Here is a 16,787-nt window from a genome sequence, read left to right on the forward strand (position 1 = left end):
TGTCTTTTACGGGGCCATACAGCAGAAATCTATGACGCTGATTCAGCTAAAGTTGCTCGATAAAAATCTGTCAAAACATTACGAAGAAAGAAACGATAAAATTGCGTGGCTCGGATGCTAGCATAGGCTAACACCACAAACACTGACTAATTTAGCTTCTCAGAATTTGTTTCATTACTCATATTACTAACTGAAAAAAGTAAGGACATCGAAATGTACAACAGCTTACCTTTCTCAGTTTGAGGTTGCTTGTTGACTTTTTTTTAACTCCTCAAACACATTTTACCACTTCCGGTTCCGGTCCGGCAAATATCTTGGTCCCCACCCAATGCTAAACTGCGTTCCGCAATAGTGAACGTTACTCTCGGAGGTTTTGAACAGGCCAGCGACCATTTATCTTAAATGACAGAATATGTTTAATTTCTATCGACTATATTGTCACATCCACCCAACACAGAATAAGCGAGTATTTTCGTTTCCGCGGAACTGGATTTTTGTCGATACGTGTCACCTTGAATTCTGCCTGCCTTGAATGACTGGCCATCGAACGCGGCTAATGCAAAACTAACCAACCGTTCTATTAAAGTCACAACAGTAGGAGGTTTGTAACCGTTAACCACGTCACATGTGGCTTAGGTTTACCATTCACTCATGTTTCGAGATTCTTTGAGAGTCGTATCTTTTTTCTACGTCGCATTTTAACATGGGAGTCGTACTGCGGAACCTCCAGAAGGTGGTGCCTCTTCGTCGCGCCAGACTGCGCAAGGATGTTGACACGCTGAGACACATTCTGGGCATCCAGAAATTTGACCTAGGCATCATCTGCGTCGACAACCACAGGATCCAGCAGATCAACAACATTTACAGGAAGAAAAATGTGCCAACAGATGTCCTGTCATTCCCATTCTACGAGGTAAACTAAAAAAAAATGAGCCTATAAATGAACTTCCATCTGTTTCCAGAGTGATAGGTCCTACTGGCATTGATTTGATAAGTTCTGGTAGGACGTGTCAACAAACAAATATTGTGTTTTCAGGACTTGAGACCTGGTAAAATGCCCTGCCCCATTCACAGAGATGAGCAGAACCTTGGGGACATTTTCCTGGGGGTTGAGTTTGTGATGAAGCAGTGTCAGGAGGAATCCCTGGATCTGCACGGAGTCCTTACTGTAAGGATGTCTCATGCACAACTACCACCAGCTTGCTAGACTGCTTACATACAAGTCATGACTGCAGTAAGGTCATCACCCATCCATTGTTCCACTCTTCCCCTTTTTCAGGTTGTCACTGCACATGGCATCTGTCATCTGTTGGGCTACAGGCATGAAACAGAAGAAGAATGGACTGAGGTTTGTGTGGATGTTACATATAAGGAACTTGTCTTAAATTGCTATAGAATTTTTGAATGTAATTGTAAAGCTGGCTAGATCACCCGAATTAATAAGGGAAATATTTCCTTTAAATTTGGATGCACTGTCCCTTTAATTAAAATACACCTAGGGAACTCACGTCAAGAGGCAAAACTGTAATTAAACATGTATGCGTTGTTGGCCTGGGTCCACTTAAATTGAATTATGGCACTTTACTAATGTATGACCTACACACTCACTGAATGAATATATTTCAGTCTAAAAATCAAAAATCTTCAATTTGCTTCCAGATGCTGCAAAGAGAAAGCTACATACTGAGCGAGTACAACAGACTCACAGGCCGACATCTGGAGCCACTGATGAAGAGGTGCAGTCAGGATAGGTGACACCGACAGCTACCTGTGAAGCTCACAGTACATGGTGCTTGTTCAGTGTCTTGGACACTGTTTTATTCCATACATACAGGGTCTCCAACTGTTTTTATGGAATCACCCGACAGACATAAAGTTTATTGTGTCTGTTTTTCTTGAAACACTGGATGTGCGTGTTGAAGTGTCGAACAGCTGCATAAATAAAACAAATCAGTGTATTTTTATGGTAATACTTTATTAAAATCTGCTTTAGGAAGAGTCAGTTGTGTATGAAGGGTAGAAAAAGCTGTTCAATTTCACTTCACAAATACATTTTACCCTCGTTACACTGCATTTGGGACAGGATATTCAGGAAGCCGCAGCAAAAAAAAAAAAAAAAAAAAACATGGACATAAAAAAAACCTGTCATAACAGACAGGTCATGGTGCAACAACTTACTGTACTTAACAGGGAAATCTGCTAATAATAAAGCACTTTTCCCACAAACCAAATCATATAGGCCTGGGTAATAATTTCACAGTTGGTCTACAATGATTTCTCTTAATGCTACGCAAATTTGAGGAAATAGTTTGGTGGGGTCAAATCATCTCTGACACCCCATTTGCACTTAAATGTGATATCTTTACAGTAGTAATAAAATAATTGTCCAGTCATTGTGCAGTACTGAAACCACATCAGGAATAATACTTACACATACTCCATTCTATGAACAGACATGCCTGACAGAAACTAGCTGAATGCGCTTAACAGATGTTAAATACTGTATAGTGGTGGAATAAAAACTTTATACTATACCTAGCTTCCCTGGGAACTAGTAGTAAGTAACAACTTCTATTTGCTGTGGGCTAATTAAAATAAACCCAACCCTATTCTGCAATAAATAGAAAAATCTGTTGGCTTTTTATAGAGGAAAATCTGATTTAGACATTTAGGTCTGACAAACATTCAAAAACAAGGCTGTGTGACTTTCAAAGTAAAGCTTGTATACACATGTATAAAAGTTTTCTTGGGAGGCACAAGGTCAAAAGAATAGTGGGCTCCACTGAGAAAAGCTCAGTAACTAACAGATTTTTTTCTTTCACATCTCTTAAAAGTATGGAAATAATTCACACACAAATATGGGCGCAATTCAACCACAAAAAGCAACAGAAAACACATCCACTCTGTGACAAAGCTGATTTGAACTGGCCAGTTTGTGCCACAACATAAATATTGCACCAAATGTACCCGCTAATTACAACAACCCTCTAACTCTATAATAGCTTATACTCCAACGTAGAATATATCTTTTATTAGTTATATGGGAAATAAAGGGTCTGCCAACATACAATCCACACAAAGCACCAGTAGCACCTGGCGTTTGCTTTTAAGTGAAAATCTGTTTAAAGAAGTGTTTTAAGAAGAAAAAGAAAACTTTACAAAACGGTTGATAAAATCATAATAAAGAAAAACTCCAGCCCCAAAAACACAGGGGGGCAAACTTTGATCCACTGAACACTTATAACTGCATTTCTGGTATCTTATAGAGTCTTGACAATTTACCACCTGTGTCACCATTAACAGGTTGATTTAGCCTGATGTTTACTGATTTGCAGAGGAAAAAAACTGCCTGAAGGTGACAAAAAAGGACGGTAATCAGTAGTACTGAAGGCTGTTCACAGGACAGCTGCATCAACCAGGGATCAGCTGAGGATGAGCGTGCGGCTGCACAATGATGCAAAGTTCAGAGGGGCTGCAGGACGTTTCTCCCCACCTCTGAAGTGCTGCTGGCTCCAGATCGCTCCATCTCAGACAGCTGCTCAAACACATCCCTGTGAGAAACACAAGTTAGGACAGTGTACATCATGTGTGCTATAGGTAAGACATTTGGCGCCTTGTCCACTCACTTGTGCATGTAGAAGAAGATGTATCCGCTGCGGTCACGGTCACGCTGGACGGCTGATTCCTGTGTACGTGACACATCCAGGTCGTTGTAGGTAAGCCATGACTGTTTCTTCATGTCATACACATCACTGATATAATGACCTAGGACAGGGACAAATTAAAAAGTCAAGCAATTATTATAACTTTGTTTCTGCACAAGTGGATGAGTCTGCCCTGACATTTATAGTTGGATACACACATGGAAACCTAGACAGCCATATGCATCCCTGCTGTGTAAATTCTTTCTGTGATAAGGGTCTGAACGTCCTCCCCTTCACAGCCTGTTCCACTCAGTACAAACTGTATCATACCAAAACGTAATGGTTTATCTAAAATGTGGTGGGCTTTATATGATGACCTGCTGCTTGGCTCAATCAAAAATATTGGCAGAATGTCTAACACCTCTGTCTTTTAACATTTTTATAGAAAACCTGACAACAGTCATTCACTGGTGTACATATACTTCCACTGCCCACCATTTTGGATGTTTTTTGCTGATAGTTATAAGTTATATAGTTATAAGTCTGGTTGATCATCATCACATCACATTTCCGTTTCTCTGATTGGTTGTATATTTATCCAAATGGCTGACTAGGTATGTATGTATAAAAACAGTTTAGTTTTTAACAGTGCATTTCATACTGACTGGTTTTGATCTCTGTTCATAAATCCTGTTATGTATGTTATAGGTTTTTTTTTCTCCAGAGAAATGAGGCAGGCCCTTTTAAAAAGACAAGTAACTGTAAAGCAACTTGCAGTAATACACACCAATGCTGACATGGTTGATCACACAAGGATGATGTGACAAAGCAACAAACATACTCACCAGAGGAAGAGCTGCTCCCAATGTGACTGACAACACTGATGAGTCTAAAAGAGTTGGCCAATTCTCCACTCTGTGCACAAGAGGGTAATTTGGTTACTCAAAGCAATTCAATGCAGCTTCAAAAGGTTAAGAAACACACAAAAATCTTTGGCAAGTTGGTTTAAAACTCCAACACCCAAATGAGCTATAATAGTCTGTTATTTGTTAGCTTTTGAGGCTTACATGCAATTAGAGAAGTGGAATAAAATGCTGAGCTAGACTTCAGGTTTTAAATGATTTTTTTCTTCAACATGCCGGTAGTACATAAGTGCTATATTGTAATTTAGACCAGAGGTGCCCAAGTTCGTTCCCATGATGGACCAAAACTAAACTTGGTTGAAGAGGCTATGATGTTAAATTTATTTCTGGAAAGACAACTCGCAGTCTGCCACTTTTTGTAATATGCATTCATCTGTGTGCACCTAAGTTGCTGCATCCTAATACGCTGACACGCACAGTGTGTAAGATTCACTTTGTCTCCAGGCCCCCACATTGGACAGCTCTGACCTAAACCACTCAACATGACAAGGCTGATGTTGTATGGCTGCAGAATGTTAAGTACCTCAGCATTTCTCTTCAGGTTCTCTGCCTCCGCTTCAGTGTACTCCATGTCCAGCACGTCCTCATTGCCAGAGTCATCATCTGAGCAGAGCAGCTCAGGCAGAGAGTTGTTAAATTCTATAGGATAAGAAGGGGACATTAAGACAAGATAAAGGTAGGAAAGAAAAAAAGTAGCAGATTTTAGTGACTCCATTCAAAATTCATACCTTGCAAGCTGAGCTCAGTAGCCCTCTTCAGATCATCATCCTCTCTCATCTCCTGGGCTTCCTGTATGAGATTAGGAAAAAGATGCTGTCATTTGATTAAAATTTCATGATTTCCACCATGATTTCACAATTACTCACATATAGGTCTGAAATCTATTTCTATTAAGGTTAGTGGTTCATTTTTACTTTAAGTGAGATGTGAAGATTTCATGAATCATATTTTTCATAATGTAACAAATACAGTTGCAGGTCCATGGAGAAGGTAATAAAATGCTGAAATCATTTATTTTCATGGTCTTACATGCTCCTGAAGGCTCTGGGCCAGGGCCTGCTGCAGCTCCTGCTCTTCCCTTTCCTGATCCAGACTATACTGCTGCACCCAGTCCAGCTCCCCCTGCTGCTGCACCCCATCAGGAGTTTGGTTCTCCTTATTTTCATCCATGGTCAAATCCAGAGAATCCAACACATCTACCCAAAATAACACAACACGTCGACAAATAAGAAAGACGCAATAAGATTTCAGCACATGTATACTTAACATACATGTGTTTTAAGACATGTTCTAATCCTTGTGTGTTTACCTGCAGGCTGTTTGCTCTCAGCTTCCATCAGGTCTGTGTGATATGCCAGGCCATGAGCATCTGTGTCCCCAAACCCTGTGTCAGGGCTGCTGGTTGCCTCCTCCTCCATTGGTGGTGGTCCAGAGAGGCCAGCTTCTTGACCACTCATCTCCAGCACAGCTGCCAGCATTTCATCATCGTTTATGCCACTGAAGTCTGCTGAATCCATTGCTGTTCCCCTCTGAAACACATTTAACAGTGTCACAACAACACTGAGACAGAATCATTTATTTCATGGCGCATGGCTTACCTCCTCCTGACGGTCATCATCATCAGGCAGACAGCAGCTTAGTCGGCGCTTGCGGCTCGAGCTGACCTTTCTGTTGACCTCTTCGTCACAGTCGGAGTCCACAAGTAGAGAGGTGCAGCTAGAGTTGGCAGCTTTCCCACCAATCCTTCTACACAAAAGAATACGTATAGTTTAATGTACAAGCCAAAGTAGAAAATCAATTACTATCAAATCATTTCAAGTCGTATAATAGGTGACCGATTATACACATTTTTTTTTTTTAAATCCGATAAAGTGAAAGTTTTAACTCACACAAGAAAAGCTTTTGTTTTGCCTGGTAAAAATGAATTTGTTTTTCCTATTTTACATCATTTAAAATTCTTGCAGAACTTACCTGAGAGATGTTGTTGAGGAGTTAACTGTCTGTGACGTTTTAAGCGTTCTTGACCTTTGAAAAGAAACACAAAACATTAAACAGCAATACATTTGGTGCCAGTTTATTACCCTTTACCTGAGAGGCAGTACACTCAGGTCAAATACACTCCCAGGTCAACTGCAAACAGCCTAAATCTGTTGCATCATGCATGCATTCTTAAAAATAAATGACTATGATGTCTTACACAGAAGCTTGAGAACTCCAGCCAAGGCTAATGGGAGGTCTTGTGGATTCAGTGCAGTGGGACAGCAGGGTCAGGTATCGTGGTATCATCACCTGCTGGCCCAGCTTGCTGTTCAGAGACAGCTGAGCGTTAAAGCTGTACCGTTTCAGGTGAAGGATGAGGACTCTGGTGGGAAAATATCAGTCACATGAAACAAATCACTGCTGTGCTGGCTTTTACATACTTCTCACAGTCAAATGTGGTAGAGGTGGATTTCAAATGCCATCTCTTTTATGTATATACCTGGGTAGTTTGCTGAATTTATGTGTGACGGTGGCTGCCTTCCCATTGCACTTTTCACAGGAGTACTCAATTTCCTCCATCTGCACAAGGAAAAAGTAACCAATTACAGACAAGAATACATCTTGTTGATGTTGATCTGCTGGTGGCAAAGACTCACCCTAAAAAAGAGATCCAGAGAATCCTGGATAGAGCGAAGTGGAAGGGTTTTCTTTCGGCGTGGCAGGTCGATGGACAAGTCATTAAACTGCTCTCGCTTGGTAACTACCTCGCCACACCTGCAACACAACACAATTACAAACCTTTACGCTTCACTGAAATCACCAAACACACAGTTCAAGGATGCAGAATCAGAAATTGGCAGGTAAGCCCTCACCCTTTGCAGGTGATGGTGTGTTGCACCTCAAATTCCATGTTGACAGCCACTGGGCAAGTGTAAATGCGGGAGATGTCCGCCTCCTCACCAGGCTCTGCCTTAACCACAGATGACACTGGAGTTGCCTCCTGACCATTCTCACACACCACAGAAGATGATGAAGAGGCAGCATCGTTTGACCAGCTCTTGTTCATTTTCTCAACATCGTCCTTCAGCTGGTCCAAACACTGACTCAGAAACTCATGAGCATCCTGATAAATAAGAAGCACAGAAGAAAAGCAGTTTTAGGGTGTCAAGCTGGTTTGTGCCATTTGAAAAAGACAATACTGACTAGACTTCATTTTTCATGTTCTTGTATACCACACTTCTACAGACATCTTACATTCTGCATATTTCCAGAGAAACGTTCAGCTGTGGAGGAAATGGCACTCTTCACTTTCCTCAGGAGGTCCTTTTTTGTCTCTGGACAGCCAACGTCCTTTTTGACCATGAGGTGAGCAAAACGCCTGCACAATGTAAGGACACAATGCAGAGTAAAGTCAAAACCTCCAAATACTTTTTTCACTCTGCCACTACTCACCACTGTGTGATAGTAGGAGAAGGCGGAGTAGGCAAGTAGGAGAGTTTCTTTTTGTTTCTATACATAAATAAAGTACCTGAGCAATGCATTGATGGGCACCTTCTTCCAGGGAATGCTCTGCTTCAGCATGTCATTGGAAAAGGAGGGGAGGCTGAAGAGGGACTGCAAGATGGCATTCATGTAGCAGGTGTTTCCCAGGTTTGAAAATCTGCAATATTTAAAAATTGTTAAATGAAAAAACACAACAGCCTTTCCCTGCATGTTTATCTTGTATGTCATTTGAATTTACTAGATTTAAAATGCATCTAGTTTTACCCTTGCAGTGGAGGTTGAGTCTGTGCCAAGGTGGAGGGCCTCTGCTTGTTCCAGCCACCATAGTCCAGTGAGGGCCGTACCTTCTTAAAGGGAGTGGAATGGTTGGGGAGCATAAGGCTTCTCTTGACTGTGGTGGACTGTGTAGTGCCGGATGGCCTTAAAGACATTAGTAAAGATCACAGAAGTGTCACTCACTGGCAAAACAGCAATTTACTCAACAGTTTATTCTCCTTTTTAGTACCACTATCTTGTGAAACCTTCAATAAACTCTCACCTGTCCAGAAAAGAATGGCTCTGGCTGTAGTCTTTAGTCACTGTTCGACTACCATAAAATGATGATGGCTGAAGGGGAGTTGAACACAGTGGAGCTGCAGGGAAAAGAAAATGAGGTAAGAAAGCATAATAATAACAATGAAAACAAATCTGTGAAAAGTTTTAACCTTGCAACTCTAACACCCTCTAACTAGACTAACTAGAAGAGATGTATGTTTCAGGTTGGTGTTATAATGAAGGAAAAATGGCAACCAAAACCCAGTTTTCTTTTCTTTCTCTCAACTAAGGCAACATCCCTATGAACAAAGAGCGTTATTTTTTGTGTAGGAAATGTGCAAATTAAAGTAAGGCTTTTTTAAGTGTAATTCTGTGGTTAATATGTTGTGTTAAACTTTCTTTGCTTTATTTAACAGCACTTGGGAAACATTTGAGAAAGTCCGACATTTTCAAACGGGGGCTCCAAATGCAAGTATACCTGGGTTCCTGTTCTCCTCGGCCTGCTTCAGCTTGTCTTTGCAGCTTATTAGAAACTTTCTGGATGGATCTGAAGTAGCCTTGTTGTTGCTGAAAAGATAAAATTGACACATATCTGTAACCCAAGACTAGACAGTAAAGTCAGAACTAACTTGGTAAGCCAAAATCCTGCCAGTGAAAGCAGGTATACATGTACTTAGTACCAGTTATTAGCAATAAATAACAGTATTGTGAGTACCCCAAGCGACTGCAATTCAGTTTTGACAGTGAGAAGTGTAGCTTTTACCTTGAAGAGTCATTTTCCTTGGGGTAGTCCTCAGTGAGGTCACTTTCAGAGTTGAGTAGTCTCTTTCTCTTTTCACTCCTGAACAAAAAATAACAATAAGTCACACCTGCTTTATTTTTTCTATGGCAGATAACAGTGAAATGTGACTCCATCGTACCTGTTTTCAGACAGTCCCGTGCGAGTAGGTGTAGAGGCCGCTCTGCTGGGACTGCCAAGAGGCTTCCTTGGTGTTGTGTCCTCCCGGCCCTCTGCACTCTGCCGCCTTGCGGATGTCTAAAACATGGTTAAGACTTTAAGTCTCAAGTAAGGTCGTATTCATATTTAACATTCCTTTGATTCTTTAAAAAACATATTGGCAGTACAGACAACAATGTCAACATCCAACACAAATGAATACAGTCACTCTAGCTTTATACAGTCAAAGGGATTAAGATGTTAGCTTGAGAAACGAACATCTACTATGAAACACATATCAGACAAACCCATGTGTTGTCTAAATTCATTGTACTCTGTAGGGTTAGCATGCAGAACATGGGCATGCAGCTTAAACACAGTGTTGAATATGAACACACTTTAATTGCATATTTATACAAAAAAATTTGAGTTTAGCATTGACTCACCTGCCTCTCCCCTGGAGGATTGGGCTCATTTTTCACAGAACGGCTCCCGAGGACACCAAAGTTTGCACTTCCAGATGATTTTAAAACTTCAAAATTTGAAAGAATAAGGATTCAGCATAAAGCACAAGAAGTAAATAATTTTGAACAATACAGTAAGCCAGTATATTTACCTGGCTTTCCCTGCTTAAGCTTTTCCAAGCATTCTTTAGTCTTCTGAGTCAAAGATGGAGGCATCTTATCCAAGATGATGACATTACTGTCCTTTAAAGTCAGCATGATCCGATTTAGATTATGGGAGAAAGTCTTCACATTCTGGTTCAGCTAAAAGCAAGAAAAAAATACTTTATGAACACAGGGATCAGAACCATGTGACATTACGTTTTTTTACCCCTCACAGCTACATGCTGTAATGATGAAGGTGATATTTGATTTAAAAACACAACAGTCAGTACGTTTACAATACCCAATAAGAAGACAAGTCTGTCTGTGGCTGGCTAAGGGTGCTGATAAGCAACAGTGAACATTCTTCAGTTAAAAGGTGAATAGATTCTACAAAATATACTGTATATAGACAGACAGCTCTGTTATTGAGATAGGCTAAGATTTCTAACCTAACAATAGCCATACCAGCTAAATTGCCTTCTAATAAAAGTAAACGCATAAGCAGTTCTATACAGAACACATTACATTCAAAGCAAATCAGCAGCCAAGAGTGGTTGGAAAGTGGTTTGTGTTGATGGGATAGTTAACAACATACCAGCTGACAAGAGTGTCATACCATTACAGACTCAGGATCCACCACTGACTTTGGAGGGGTGTACTGTACCATCTCAGCTCCAATCATATGTTGATGACTATATGTTTTATACCTTCTCATCCCACTGAGGGATTCACACACCTATGTGTGTGTACGTGCAAGTGAAATAAACTGACCCAGAAACAATGTGAAATCACTGGATATTTACAGACAAAAAACAATTATAAATAACCTGGAAACTTTTGGCAGGTCCACCACAATTGAATCGCAGACAGAGGTTAACTTTGTTGTCCTTCTCCAAGATCTCAAACGTTCCCTCTTTCCATCTACTGGTGCCCAGGTCAGAATTGTAGAAGCGGATCTTAACAGCGCCACCACTGGAGAGTTTGGGTACAAACGTTGTCATGGCTTATGATCCCTTTGGCGCACTTGGCAGACTGGGACTTGTGATCCTACAAATCCTAATAAAAACAAATGAAATGTCACATACAACCACGGCAGTGCCAGTCGCAAGGAGGGAATTACTTTAACTACATTCAAAAATAGTGCATTCAGTGAATGCATTGTATTTAAATTGTTATGTCAACACATTACTATCATTCATAAACATGCACTGTAGGACTCAATTTTCAATACGAGTAACAATGCTACTAGTTACTGCACTATTTAAGTTTCTTATACGTTTATGTTTGCGAAACTCAGCTGAAGAAAGTATAACACGCTGATCGCCCACGTTGATCAAAGCTTTAAATGGTCACTCAAAAGCAACAACAAACTCCCAAGTCAAACTAAACGGGCATGACATAAGTTAGCCCGACAGCTAAAAGCAGAATAACAGCTCACTGTGCCACAGACATTGTGCTAAAAACACAAATTTGGGTGTCTTTCACGGGAAACTCACGTCGCTTAAGTTAGTTTGCTAGCAGTTCCACTGCCATTCGGTGTAGCTTGCGTTAGCCTTTGAACTAACCCTGTGACCACTCTGTATCGTAGCTGCAAACGTGAGCAAAGATAAACCAACACAGCAAGCACCGTTCTGTTGCTTATAGCAAGATGAACGTCTCACCGATCAGACGAACGGTTCCAAACTTGTTCAAATCTACCAAAATTGCCCAGGCGCCTACAGTCACAGTTACATGTCTGGGATGCAGGTAATGTCGTCTCCTCATCTACAGCCACTGAATGGATGGAGGAGGCCGACATTAGCAGCTCAGCTAGCAGGCTAGCGGGAGCTAGCTAAATGGCTAATTTGCCTGATTGTAATTTGGTGATGAAAACAGTGTCCTCTTTTGATTACATTGCACATGTCTTTACCTGTCGATGATGTAGGCTCGTCTCCAAACTTCTAAAAGACACTATCGGTTTTGTAGGTTCTCGAAGAGCACAAAGTTTGTTTTGCCGGCATTCACCTGCTCCCCAGTATATATGTTGTTGACAGTGGACCCGCACACGACGCCTCGCAATACTGCGCGATGATGGCGGGAACGTGAAAATTTACAACGGAAATGATGTCCGAGAGTACACACGCTGTCTTCTCGCGATACTTTCCATATTTGTATTAAACCCAGAGATGTCTAGCTTGTCTCCAACCTGCTAACAAAAACGCGCTACAAGACTATGCTGTCTATTGAATAGTGTTTTGAGGTTTCGAAAGTATTACAGATACACAGGAATTAGACGGTTCCGTGGTAATGTTACGTTGCTTGAAGTTATGTAGATACACGTGCATACTGGATTTCTTGTTTTACCAAGACATTTAGCTGCTAGCTCTGGCTAGCTGTCCGCGTACTGTGTAATTGTTGCAACTTGGCTACAATATATTGCTAATTTAACACACTTCAGTTCATTGATTTACCACACAGCTTCAGATAATGCTGGCGACGGGAGCGGTGAGTATGATCAGTTAATCAGTTAACAATTGTCTTATCTATTCACATTTTACAATAAGTATTGTCTGACATTATTGCACATAAAGTGTAACTTCTAAAGACCACATGCATTTTCTACGATGCTGGGTGCAACAATTCATCTTTTCCCCAAATCCTGTGTGGTAGGTTTAAGCGATCAAATTCTATATATACACTACCGTTCAATAGTTTGGGGTCACCAGGTCAGTTCTACAGCTTCTCTGATCAGCATAACAGTTCAGCTGTGCTAACATAATTTCACATGAGTTTTGACCCAACATTTTTGAACGATAGTGTATATATATATATATATATATATATATATATATATATATATATATATATATATATATATATATATATATGTGTGTGTGTGTGTATATATATATATATATATATATATATATATATATATATATATATATATATATATATATATATATGTATATATATATATATGTATAAAACTGTATAGGTGCATATGATATCAGACTGTGTTATTATGTAATGTAGATACATCCCTTTTGTATCCTAGAATGGCAATAAATACATTTAATAATTTATTCTTCTTTTCTTTTCTTTTACAGGCTGTAACTAACGTCACAGCCTTGGCCCAGGTAGACCGGGAGAAGATCTACCAATGGATCAATGAGCTGTCCAGCCCAGAGACTAGAGAAAATGCCTTGTTGGAACTAAGCAAGAAACGCGAGTCTGTTCCAGACTTGGCACCAATGCTCTGGCATTCCTGTGGCACTATTGCTGCCCTTTTGCAGGTATGTCCCCTAGTCTATCAATACCTGAATCTCATAACATTTGTCTGGTGCTGTCTACCACTGCTCTATGACCTTGATGAGTTGAGATGAACAGATTTCTCTCTTTATAGGAAATAGTGAACATTTATCCATCTATAAACCCACCTACACTCACTGCTCACCAGTCTAACAGGGTGTGCAATGCCTTGGCACTTCTGCAGTGTGTCGCCTCACACCCAGAGACACGGTAAGGGGATGTTCACAATAACAGAAAATTGCAGCTGCTTTTAGTATTATAGGAAAATAGCTTACTTCAACCATACCTCAATCTATGTATTCACTATTGTCTACAGATATCGTACATATACGAAATTCTTGTGTTTTGAGTAAGGTCATATTCACTATATTGCTTTTTATTCTGTACTCCTCACCAGGTCGGCTTTTCTTGCGGCTCACATCCCTCTTTTTCTGTATCCATTTCTGCACACTGTGAGCAAAACACGGCCATTTGAATATCTGCGTCTTACCAGCCTCGGAGTCATAGGTAAATTCTAAAGCTTTTATATTTGTTGATTATACACTATTCCTATGTTAAATGCCTTTACTTTACCTTGCCTTGCCCTTTTCTTGCATATTTACTCTAGGGGCCTTGGTCAAAACAGATGAACAAGAAGTGATCAATTTCCTACTCACCACGGAAATCATCCCGCTGTGTCTCCGCATCATGGAATCAGGGAGTGAACTCTCCAAGACGGTATCTATCTATTATATTGTAAACAGTATACTGATGTAAACGTTGAGGGATGATACAGTAGTTACTTTTCTGTTACTTGTCTGTCTGGCAGTTTTAAATGTCATTGAGATTCATGATAACTTTGTGTTTGCAGGTTGCTACTTTCATACTGCAGAAGATCCTGTTGGATGACACGGGGCTTGCATATATATGTCAGACATATGAGCGCTTTTCCCATGTGGCCATGATTCTTGTAGGTGTTCTTTCTTTTCTAAGAGATGGCTTAATATGACTGGCTAGGCTCTTTGCAGATCATCCGTCATCATAATATTTCCATAATTCTATTTGCAGGGAAAAATGGTACTGCAGCTCTCCAAAGAACCATCCGCCCGTCTGCTGAAGCATGTTGTTCGCTGCTATCTTCGCCTCTCTGATAATCTCAGGTAAAGTGACGTCATGCAGCTGCAGTCTGAATTGAGTGTCGATGTGTATAACGCATGGGAAAATGTGGCTAAATAATTTGATCATCAAACTTGGCACCACTAGGAGGAGCCATGACATAAATACAGTGAGCAGTAGATGTCTGTTCAAAGTCTTGTTAGTCTGTGGTGAGAACTAAATATAATGCCCATTAATCATAAAATGAATTTGTCATAAATGTATTAATACCAAATTGAGCTCTATTTGTTGATTGCAATCCTACAGATGCTGAGATCAGCTTATTCCCCCCCCCCTTTTATCTGCTAGCAGGGCTATTTTTTTTTGTCTTGGGCTCTGGCTCTGGCCAGGCTCTGGTCACTTATTTAAGCCAGAGGACGTCACAGAGGCCTTTAAATAAAATCTAATTTAGCTTTCAAGGAAAAACAGAGACTCAATGCCACACAATAGAATCTGTGTCTCAAGGACTCCACACTTAAAGTACACAAAGACAGAGTTTTTGTACAAGGCTGTACCAAGTGGTTATAAATGAATCAGGCTGGCCGTGTTTAGGATTTCCATTACCAGCCGTTTCTTACATCTTAATTTGTACTCCTCAGCTAAAGCAATTTTTGGGCATATTTTGGTTGGAAAGAGTAATGGTCATAAGTGACCAAGGATTGTAGGACAGGAAGGATAAAAACAAAGCACAATTTGAAGGATTTCTTTCTAGTGACGTAACTCTGTATTAAAATGAAGCTCCTCAATTAAGACACTTGAGACCCTTTTCCTGCAAGACATCTTGCCGGCTTTATTGACATTTAACAATACATTTGATCAGTCTGTTAATATTGTCCATTATACCTGTATCAATAATTCAAAACAGGAATGCCTTTTGCTTATGCTTTAAATATATATTGATCTTTGATGATAGGCAGGTGATGTTCCACTAATGTTCAGCCTTGATAGCTTTCAAGTTCTCCTTTGTTTGTTATTCTTATTTACAAAGTGGTAACTGTTTTGAGCCACTGAAATAATAAATAGTGTTTTTTTTTTTTTGTTTTTTTTTGCTAAATGTATTTATTTTCTATGACCTGTTCCTCCTCCAGAGCCAGAGAGGCCCTGCGTCAGTGTCTACCAGACCAGCTGAAGGACAGCACCTTTGCCCAGGTGCTGAAGGATGACACCACCACCAAGCGCTGGCTGGCCCAGCTGGTCAAGAACCTGCAGGAGGGCCAAGTCACCGATGCTAGAGGAATCCCGCTGGCTCCTCAGTGATGAAGTCCACAATAGACATCAATGGACTCACTGTCTAAAATTTACATTTTGCCAAATGTGGTGCTAAAACTGTTTGCAAAGTAAAGGACATAACAAAGGAAGATATTTTTTTGCTTTTGCATAAAGTCGATTCCACAGACGTTATTTCTGGGCATGAGGCCACTATCACAACAGGTTTTTTAAGAGTTGGTAGTTTTAAAGCTTGCACTGGTCTTCTCTAATATACTCTTAACATGAGTCTCCAAAACATTTAACCTGCATTTAAATGCATACAACTTCAGATAAGAAACAAAGGGTCATTGAAATGCAGCCTATGAAATATTTCTTGCTGCAGCAGCTATTTATGGCAATTTATGCCAAATGTCACACATATACAGATACACAGTATAAAAATAGGCTAGTATCAGGATCAGTTGGTGGCCCTTCCTTCCCGTTTATCACTGTAACTGTAACATTCCACTTCCAGCAGGAACAGTTGTTTTTTTCTTGTTTATGTTTAAATGAAGACTTTTAAACTTCTTCATGCCTGTGTATAATAATAAGCAGTTTAGTAAGGCTTTTCTTTAGACTTTTGTGTATTGCATTTGATGGTCCATTTAAACAAAAAAAATCTAATAAACCATTTTACATTCAATTTAGGATATTATTAGTCGCTTTGGCATGTGGTAAAAGGAACACGTTCAAACATATTTAGTGGAAAGCTCAGTTTATCAAATTTACAAGCAGGCCATTTTTGGTTTGTTTTATTTATTTTTTTGTCGGACATAAATAGTGTGCATCCCTAAATCAGTCTAGAGTTTATGACAACATGCAAACTACACAAGGTGGTAGGCTAGTCCCAAGAGTGACGCAAACAGATTGGCTGTAACTATGAGTTATGATCCTCCGAGGAAGAGTAGTAGATGGATGGGATACACCCTAAACATGCGTGTTTGTGGACATTGAAAAGCTGTATAACAGCTACGAGGACAACTCA

General features: G+C 40.1%; 3 protein-coding genes across 3 annotated transcripts; 2 read left to right on the top strand and 1 right to left on the bottom strand.

Annotated features, from left to right (window-relative positions):
- Positions 1 to 671: 671 nt before the first annotated feature.
- Positions 672 to 1,996, top strand: ybey (ybeY metalloendoribonuclease). Its single transcript, XM_028433657.1, has 4 exons — positions 672 to 913; positions 1,037 to 1,168; positions 1,280 to 1,348; positions 1,660 to 1,996. The coding sequence occupies exons 1-4, from the start codon at positions 704 to 706 to the stop codon at positions 1,753 to 1,755; spliced, it is 507 nt and encodes a 168-aa protein (XP_028289458.1). The 5' UTR covers positions 672 to 703; the 3' UTR covers positions 1,756 to 1,996.
- A 1,020-nt stretch (positions 1,997 to 3,016) lies between these two features.
- Positions 3,017 to 12,199, bottom strand: usp37 (ubiquitin specific peptidase 37). The gene is made up of 24 exons (XM_028433654.1): positions 12,039 to 12,199; positions 10,957 to 11,185; positions 10,138 to 10,288; positions 9,968 to 10,053; positions 9,505 to 9,620; positions 9,348 to 9,425; positions 9,063 to 9,151; positions 8,589 to 8,682; positions 8,315 to 8,470; positions 8,076 to 8,207; positions 7,802 to 7,925; positions 7,420 to 7,670; positions 7,204 to 7,321; positions 7,047 to 7,126; positions 6,765 to 6,929; positions 6,539 to 6,592; positions 6,166 to 6,313; positions 5,877 to 6,096; positions 5,597 to 5,763; positions 5,296 to 5,356; positions 5,091 to 5,206; positions 4,490 to 4,559; positions 3,627 to 3,765; positions 3,017 to 3,551 (listed from the first exon to the last, which is right to left on the bottom strand). Exons 2-24 carry the CDS (start codon positions 11,128 to 11,130, stop codon positions 3,464 to 3,466), a joined length of 2,877 nt encoding a protein of 958 aa, XP_028289455.1. The 5' UTR covers positions 11,131 to 11,185; positions 12,039 to 12,199; the 3' UTR covers positions 3,017 to 3,463.
- Positions 12,200 to 12,289: 90 nt separating this feature from the next.
- Positions 12,290 to 16,445, top strand: LOC114426297 (CCR4-NOT transcription complex subunit 9-like). The gene is made up of 8 exons (XM_028393604.1): positions 12,290 to 12,613; positions 13,219 to 13,404; positions 13,515 to 13,630; positions 13,818 to 13,927; positions 14,028 to 14,137; positions 14,271 to 14,369; positions 14,468 to 14,559; positions 15,643 to 16,445. The coding sequence occupies exons 1-8, from the start codon at positions 12,596 to 12,598 to the stop codon at positions 15,809 to 15,811; spliced, it is 900 nt and encodes a 299-aa protein (XP_028249405.1). The 5' UTR covers positions 12,290 to 12,595; the 3' UTR covers positions 15,812 to 16,445.
- The last annotated feature ends 342 nt before the right edge of the window (positions 16,446 to 16,787 follow it).

This window comes from Parambassis ranga, chromosome 21 (genome assembly GCF_900634625.1).
Source record: "Parambassis ranga chromosome 21, fParRan2.1, whole genome shotgun sequence".
Lineage (NCBI taxonomy): Eukaryota > Metazoa > Chordata > Actinopteri > Ambassidae > Parambassis > Parambassis ranga.